At 35.4% G+C, this 8,441-nt stretch overlaps 1 protein-coding gene across 1 annotated transcript; it reads left to right on the top strand.

The window, feature by feature from the left end:
• Positions 1-2,536: 2,536 nt before the first annotated feature.
• Positions 2,537-6,140, top strand: LOC109157168 (polyadenylate-binding protein-interacting protein 11-like). The gene is made up of 11 exons (XM_019305085.1): positions 2,537-3,126; positions 3,261-3,775; positions 3,907-4,014; positions 4,108-4,152; positions 4,242-4,314; positions 4,423-4,535; positions 4,623-4,682; positions 4,756-4,803; positions 4,880-4,948; positions 5,563-5,624; positions 5,732-6,140. Exons 2-11 carry the CDS (start codon positions 3,356-3,358, stop codon positions 5,811-5,813), a joined length of 1,080 nt encoding a protein of 359 aa, XP_019160630.1. The 5' UTR covers positions 2,537-3,126; positions 3,261-3,355; the 3' UTR covers positions 5,814-6,140.
• The last annotated feature ends 2,301 nt before the right edge of the window (positions 6,141-8,441 follow it).

The raw sequence follows: 8,441 nt of genomic DNA, 5'->3' as shown, positions 1-8,441 counted from the left end.
AGCTACCACCTTCTTAACATGACTCTCCATAATAATCTTCCTATAGCTTGTTGGGCATTGGCCAGGTTGGTATGCTCGATTTGAGACGTAGCATTGTAACTTATCATGGAGGGATGTGGTTAAACATGCTATGCAACTAATGAACTAAACTTTGTGATCAAAGGTTGCACTAAGTAATTTATACGAAAATAATTTTTTTATTGTGTAATTTATATATAATGTATTGTATTTAAAAAAAAAAAAACAGCTACCATGCGTGACTTTGAATAGATATATAAAGTATTGTAAATTTATTATTATTATTATTGTAAAATAAAAAAAAAAATACAAAAGTTGAATTTTAAAAATTAAAAAAGAAAAGAAAAAGATTAGCCTTGATCCATAAATAGTAAATATAATATAGTTGTAACATTATAATTTAAATTCAACAATTGAGACTAAGACCTTGTAGTTCATTGATATCAAATTGCTCTTTTATGTGAAAAGTTATAGATTCGAATCTTAATAGAGGTGGACTATTCGTTCTTTGTGATGAACAGATGTTATGGTTTTGAGTAGATATAAATATATAATACATTGTATAAAAGTCAATAATACTTAAAAAATAAATGTAACTTTCTAATTTTATTTTACTTATTGCAATACTAGATTTTATCTATTGTACATTGCACTTTTTTCTTTTTCTTTTTTAAACAATTACACGAACTCTTTTACTCTTCCCTCTTTGGGTACTTCCTCCATCCATATCAATGTCCATATCGTTATTGAAATTTTAATTTCCTTCCATATTCAGTTTTGTCAAACTAGGAAAAACCCTAAGCAATATAAATACAAAAAATACAATCTTTTATTTTGTAAAAACTTGTAACTGTTGTGTTGCACTTAAAATTATTGTCATAACTATTTATACTTAATATTTATCTGTGTAAATGAATAGTATAGATATTTTTTGACGATAAACTGTAAAGTAATACCATAAAATTGTTTGTAATTTTTCTCATTGAATTGAATGAATAAAGTAATCATAGAAAATATCATTGTTTTGTGATTTTAGCAATAAATTTTCAAAGTTTTGTCATAAATGTATACTATGATAGTTAGAGTTGTCAATCTTTTTTTGTAAAAACTTGTAACCTTTGCTGCACTTATAATTATTGTTGTAACTATTTATATTTAGTATTTATCTGTGCAAATTAATAGTATAGATATTTTTTGATGATAAATTGTAAATCAATACCATAAAATTATTTGTAAATTTTCTTATTGAATTGAATGAATAAAGTAATCATAAAAAAATGAAAAAAGGATCAAATAGGCCCTCGAACATTAGCTTAAAAGTCAATTAGGTCCCTTAACTTTTTAAAGGTGCAATTACACCCATCAACAATTCATCTAAGTGCAATGAAGCCCAAAACAAATTAATGACCTGCTATGATAGGTCATTAGGGTTCAGGCCACCTTCCGGCGAATTTTCCGGCAAAAAAAAAAAAAAAAGTGTCCGGAGAAATTTTCTACAAAAGAAGTGATTGGCGAAATTTTTGGCAAATCTGGGTCGGTTGCTGGTCACATTTTTTTTGTTGGAAAATTCGCCAGAAGGTGGCCTGAACCCTAATGGCCTGTGATAGTAGGTCATTAACTTGTTTTTGGGCTTCATTGCACCTAAATGAATTGTTGATGGGTGTAATTGCACATTTAAAAAGTTTAGAGGCCTAATTGACTTTTAAGCTAAAGTTCGAGGGCCTATTTAACAATTTTCCCTAAAAAAATATCATTGTTTTATGATTTTAGCAATAAATTTTGACAGTTTTGTCCATAAATGTATACTATGATAGTTAGAGTTGTCAATCTTTTTTTTTTTGTTTTTTGTTTTTGTTTTTGTTTTTGTTTTTGTTTTTGTTTTTTTTTTAGTTTTTTTTTTTTTTTTTTTTTTTTTGTTTTGTTTTGTTTTTGTTTGTGTGTGTGTAAAACCTTGTAATCGTTGCTGCACTTATAAGTATTGTCATAAGTATTTATATTTAGTATTTATCTGTGTAAATTAATATTATAATATTTTTTGACGATAAACGGTAAAATAATACCATAAAATTGTTTGTAATTTTTCTCATTGAATTGAATGAATAAAGTAATCATAGAAAACATCATTGTTTTGTGATTAAAGCAATAAATTTTGTAAGTTTTGTCCATAAATGTATAGTATGATATTTAGAGTTGTCAATCTTTTTGTTTTTTTTGTTTGTTTTGTAAAAATTTGTAACCGTTGCACTTATAATTATTGTCATAACTATTTATATTTAGTATTTATCTGTGTAAATTAATAGTATATATATTTTTTGACGATAAACGGTAAAATAATACCATAAAATTATTTATAATTTTCTTATTGAATTGAATAAATAAAGTAATCATAGAAAATATCATTGTTTTGTGATTTTAGCAATAAATTTTGAAAATCTATCCATTTGCATTTATTTTGTTTGGTATTTTGTTGAATGCCGAAAATGGGCTTGTGAATTTGTTGGGCAAAAAGCAACAGCTGTCAACAAGAGCGAGCACGCAGCCGCAAAAACCCACCGAGGTTTCTCCAGCCGGTACGCTAAAAGGGCAGCTGCCACCTCTGTACCCTTATCGTTTTCAACGAACCCCCAAAATCCCAGCACCATTTTCGTAATTTCCGCACGCTAAATCCCCCCGCCCCCCCAACGCGCTCTTTCTTCTTCTTCTCCTTCTTCGTCTTTGTCTACCATTTTTCAGAGTTTACTGTCAGTTGAATTCTTGATTTTCATTTCACGGTTAACTTTTTTTTTTTTTCTTTTCCCCTCTCCGGCGGCGACAAAGTTTTGTTTTTTATTATTTATTTTTATTTTTTACCTAAGCAAAGCAATCTCTTTCTTTATATAGTTCAGTCTATCTCAATCTTAATCACCGAAAAGAGCAGCATAGGGGAAATAAGAAACACAAAGAGGCAAAAATTGTCTCTGTTTCATTACTATTTTGTCTCTACTTGCTGTGCTTCTTGACTTTGGGTTGGGCTCCCATAAGATTTTCGTGTTCTCCGTTATCAATCTCCCCGAGGTTATCTTCTTGTCTGGTAATGGAGAATCTTTAAAGAAAATTCCATTTCAAGCGGTGGGTATTCAGTATTCTGCTCTTGTATATACTGAGTATTCATTTTGGGCTCGCTGTATTGTTGGAAAGATTGACTTTTTTTTTTTTTCTTTTTTAATTTTAATTGTATCCCCATTTTTTAAATTTGCTTGTAGGGTTGTTGGTTTATCGAATTCATCGATCTAGAGAGAGTTAACGGGGAAGGGGTTTGGATATAGAGCTTGGGTGAGCTAGGGTTTAGGCCGCGATCATGGCAGTTGTGGAGAATGGTTCTCAAGGAGCGGTTGTCAACGGCGGCGGTGCCGGCGGAGATCAGAATCATCACCAGGATCAGCCCAAGAACGACGGCAACAACAACAACAACAATCTGGTGGTTGACTCGGATGGTCTATACATAAAGGTCCATCCTTTTCAGGCGCACCTTAGCAGCAACAACCACCACGTCAGTTCTCAGCCGTTGGATGATCATCAATCCATGGAAAATGGCGGCGGCGGAGACGTGGAGGTGAATGATGATGATGATGATGGTGGAGAGGAGGCTTTCAACAGTGAAATGAGGGAGCTGGAGGATATGTTCTCCAAGTTGAACCCCATGGCAGAAGAATTTGTTCCTCTTTCTCTGGCTAAGAATGATGGCCTCTTTCCTAACAATACCAATCCTGGGCGACGGGTATTCCTTGGTTTTTCCTTGAGTTATTGCTCTCTGTATTTTGTTTATTTATATAAGTTGGGGATATGGATAATGGAAAGAAGCCAGTGGTTTGTGAAAGCTTGACTTGATAGTTGTGGTTTCTTTGGCAGAAGAGGAACTATAGCCAGGGAAAGAGAAGGATGAATGCCAGGACAAGTCTGGCCCAGAGAGAAGATGTTATCAGGAGGACTGTTTATGTATCTGACATTGATCATCAGGTAGAAAATTGGACTAAAAATGATGATTTGTGTTCTTTTGTTCTTTTCTAGTTTTGCTTATTCTTGTAATGGATTGCTTGTTTTGGGGGCTAGATTACTGAGGAGCAGCTTGCAGCCTTGTTTCTTAGCTGTGGCCAGGTAGACTTTCTTGGTGCTCAAGTTTGGATGTCTATGAAGTTTATAACATTGTAATGAGCTTATGCCCCGCTCGTTCGTTTCCTGTGAAGGTTGTTGACTGCCGTGTTTGTGGAGATCCCAAGTCCATACTTCGCTTTGCTTTTATAGAGTTCACTGATGAGGGTAATTTTGTTGATAGCCTTTGTGTATCTATGCTTGCTCGGGTTGTTGAATTGTATACATGTCCTATGTGATCTTGTGGTTTATGGTTTATGGTTTACGGTTTTGCAGAGGGTGCACATGCCGCTTTGAGTCTTTCAGGGACTGTGCTTGGATTTTACCCTCTGAGGGTGTTGCCTTCCAAAACCGCAATTGCTCCAGTTAACCCCACATTTTTGCCCAGGGTGAGTTTATCATAGGATTGATTGCTGTCTTTTTATTATTTTTATTCTTTTGATTTTAACTTTTGTTTTTTCTCGTTTGGACATCAGACTGAGGATGAAAGGGAGATGTGTGCAAGAACGGTTTATTGCACAAATATTGACAAGAAGGTACTTATGTTTGGTACACGTTTTACTTTCATGAATTTAAGACCATTCAAATTTCATGCTTTGTTTGGTACAGGTTTCTCAAGCAGATGTGAAGCTCTTTTTTGAAACAATTTGTGGAGAGGTTAGTGATTTGTTCCACTAATCCACGTCTTTCTCGAATATTTCCCCTTTTGATGACTAAAACTCATAAAATTTAGGTTTATCGTCTGAGGCTGCTTGGAGACTATCACCATTCCACCCGTATTGCCTTCGTTGAATTTGCAATGGTAGTTAATCTTCTCCTTTTCTTTTGCTTCGTGGTGGTTCTATTTTTGTATAGGGTGAGACTTGAGAGTGTAATATGGTAAACCTCAAAGTATGCTGCTTGTGACATGCTGGTTTCAGCTTGTAGTAATTTCTTTGACGGGTGGTTAATTATATCTATATGGTTACGTTCTTTTATACCTATCTCTAGGTCAAATGGAACTAAACGAGGTGATTTTATCTTTGGTTTCTAACCTGCTTGAGATTGGTTCAGTTAATGTGTTTCTGTAAAATGAATTGCGGGTTTGGTATGCATGAGGTCCGATGCTTGGTCATCATCACGAAATGCACAGATTCACTGGGTATCTAATTTGCATCTCAACTAGAATCACGAGATTCTACCTAAAATACTTGGGTGTCATACTGCTTCAATCATACCTCGAGAGTAAATGAAATAACGATTGGGGACTAAGGTTACAGGTTTCTGTGCATGGAAAATACGACATAACGTTCTAAAATTCTTATCTTGTTCGGAATTTGCTTTGACATAATTTATTTTTCAGGGTCGTGAATATTTGTTTCATCATTTTCTTGGATTTTCAGGGCCTATATAACGTTATCTGCTGCATTTGTGCAGGCTGAAAGTGCAATTGCTGCTCTCAACTGTAGTGGTGTGGTTTTGGGTTCACTACCTATCAGGTTAGCTTGTTTGTCACTCAAAAAAAAAATCAATAAATTGTTTTGACTTATACTGAAACCACCAAGTGGCCTGACTCGAAAACTTTGACTGTTTGTTGCATAATCAGGGTAAGCCCGTCAAAGACTCCTGTCCGTCCACGTTCTCCTCGCCCTCAAATGCACGGGATCAACATTGCCAGTGAAGACTGATTTACTCTGAAACGCACCTCGTGTAAAGATGTTTTCTTTGTCCCTCTTACGTCGTCCTATATATGCTGCTTCATCGTGTCTTCCACTTGTGGTCCTCAGTAGTTTGTGTTTTGTTTATTCTAACACGGGTAGAGCTGGATGGGAACATTAAATTCGAGGCTGTGGAACAGCACGATGATGATTTTACTTTGTTTCGTTTCGTTTCCTCGTACATTTGATCCTTCCTTCTTCTAGCAATGGTGTTTTTGTTTCAGATTGTGATGTTGATGGTAGATGATGATGATGATGCTTCAGACATTAATTGTTGTTTTGAGGTTGATTTTGATCCCCATGTCAATTAATGTCACAATACTAGGATTCTTGAATCTTGATGATGCCCTATTGTCCTAGGCCTAAAGATTCAGGAATGAACTCATATAATTAATTAATACTTTATCCTTTACTACTAATTATGATTTGTGAAGTAAGGGTAACCTAATTAAAAGGTGTTTTATTAGACTCCAAGCAAAATTAGTTGTCCTATATTATGACAAAGAGGCATTGTTGGCAAATTATATTATGCACCGCGGTGCATAATCGATTATGCACCGCGCGTCTTTTTTTTAAATGAAAATTGACAGTGTTTATTTTCGTCGTTTCGCACTCTTTTGTAAAAAGTAACTCTGTTATTCAGTGTCATTTTGTATACACTGCAGTTTCAGTTGAACATAACTACAGTTTCATTTCGATATAACTATAGTTTCATTCGATATTTATAGACTCAAATATGTGAAAATATTATTTAATTTTATTTTATATACACTATAGTTTTATTAAAACACAATTACATGATCATTTTGATATAATTACAGCTTCATTGTACAATATACGCTCAAATATGTGAAATGTTATTTAGTTTCAGTTTATGCAGTTTCATTTCACTATAACTACAGTATCATTTTGATATAACTGCAGTGTCGGTTTAGATATACTGTAGTGTCAGTTGGTGTTTAATACACCAAACAAACAGACTCCGTTAACTCTAACAGCGGGCCGTTTCTGTACTTAAAGAAACGGCGTCGTTTTTTACCGCGGTGCACATGCACCGCGGTCTATAATATAACAACTGGGCATTGTTGGTGAAGCCACAAATATTTTAATTTTGTTAGGCCCATAGCCTTAAAACAATAAAATTGGGCAACAGCAACTTGTTTTGTTAGCAATCGGGTGTAGAAATAATTTGAATCTTATTAAGAGCTAGAAGAGGTGGGTATAAGATAAATTACTTTATACATTTTACTTTACTGCTAAATAACCTGAAAGCTATAAAACAAATTCCTATAATAAGAAATTAAGAATGGGTTGGTGAAATTAATATTATATTCTTTATACCTGTAAACTTGATTTTCTTAACAAATTTGTAAATAAAGAGAAGGAGGAAACACAGGCTACTGACAAAGTAGTAGAAGATGGCTGTGATTGGTAGTAAAGATACTTAAAAGGTCTTTCTTCACCAGAGGTGTCTTTGAAAGAATATTCCTACGGCCCTTGTTAATAGATAGAGGCAGACTATATATTATGCCAATGTCAAGGAGGCTAATTCGGCAAAGCAACGTCAAGAAGCTGGATTGATTCGTCGTGATCATTGACCTGAATAGAGGCAAGTGGACCGACCAGCAAGGTGACAAGATAAAACCCTAGCATATACACCTTTGAACCGACCATTCTGCGCGTATTACCGAAACCGAGGACATGACACCAAAGAGTGTCATACGTTAAGAAAAGTCATCGAAGAACTGTTATGTTTCGGTGAGTTGACCTAGTTCGTCAAGAAAGAAAAAGGAGAAAAAATCATTGAAGAAAATCTTATCTTCAAACGGTCCGACAAAAGACAAAAAGCATAAATAACACGAGCCACTTCCCCCAAGCTCGAAACCCGTGATCCATGTAATTTTTGGAGGCCCGAAGAAATGCGACAGTTCAGAGGAAAGGCGACAATAGTCGCGTGATTTGCAAGTCAACCTGATTGAGTCCGAGTTGAGAGACAAGAGAAGAAAGGTTGAACTGATCGTCTTTATTGATGACGATCTGCCAGCAAACCCCGATCATAATACGAAGGCATTGGTGGTGATTGATTTGATGTGGAAAGGGTTAGGGTTGATACAGGTAGTAGTGTCAATGTACTCTACATAGACGTCTTCCGAAAGCTAAAATTGGAACCGATCATGCTAATTCCGATCCGAACTCCATTATCAGGATTCACTGGTGATACGATTTAGCCGAAGGGAATGATCCGCCTACCAGTGGAGGTTGGTACTTACCCGAGGATCCCTAATACCAAAATGGAATTCCTAGTGGTCAATTTGGACTACGTACACAATGCGACCCTCTGCCGACCAGGAATTGCATAGATAGGGGCAGTGATCTCAATGCCACACTTATGTATGAAGTTTCAAACCCCGGCGGGAGTGGGAGTACTAAGAGGTGATGTTCATTCTGCTCGAAGATGCTACGTCCGAGCAGTACAAAAGCAAGAAGCCGAGACTTCCCGAGTGAATACTATCTGCAAAAGGAAGGACGAGCAAAAGAAAGAACAACCTGAACCCTTGGAGGAAATCCCTTTGGATGAGACCCGTCCAGAAAGGGTCA

This window comes from Ipomoea nil, unplaced genomic scaffold (genome assembly GCF_001879475.1).
Source record: "Ipomoea nil cultivar Tokyo-kokei standard unplaced genomic scaffold, Asagao_1.1 scaffold2761, whole genome shotgun sequence".
Classification (NCBI taxonomy): Eukaryota; Viridiplantae; Streptophyta; class Magnoliopsida; order Solanales; family Convolvulaceae; genus Ipomoea; species Ipomoea nil.
Note: the sequence above shows the minus strand (reverse complement) of the source record. Positions and strands in the feature narration are given on the sequence as shown.

Coding starts and splice junctions, on each gene's coding strand:
- LOC109157168 (XM_019305085.1), top strand. CDS start 3,356: ATGGCAGTTGTGGAGAATGGTTCTCAAGGAGCGGTTGTCAACGGCGGC. Junction 4,015..4,107: donor TATCTGACATTGATCATCAG/GTAGAAAATTGG, acceptor TTTGGGGGCTAG/ATTACTGAGGAGCAGCTTGC. Junction 4,315..4,422: donor TATAGAGTTCACTGATGAGG/GTAATTTTGTTG, acceptor ACGGTTTTGCAG/AGGGTGCACATGCCGCTTTG.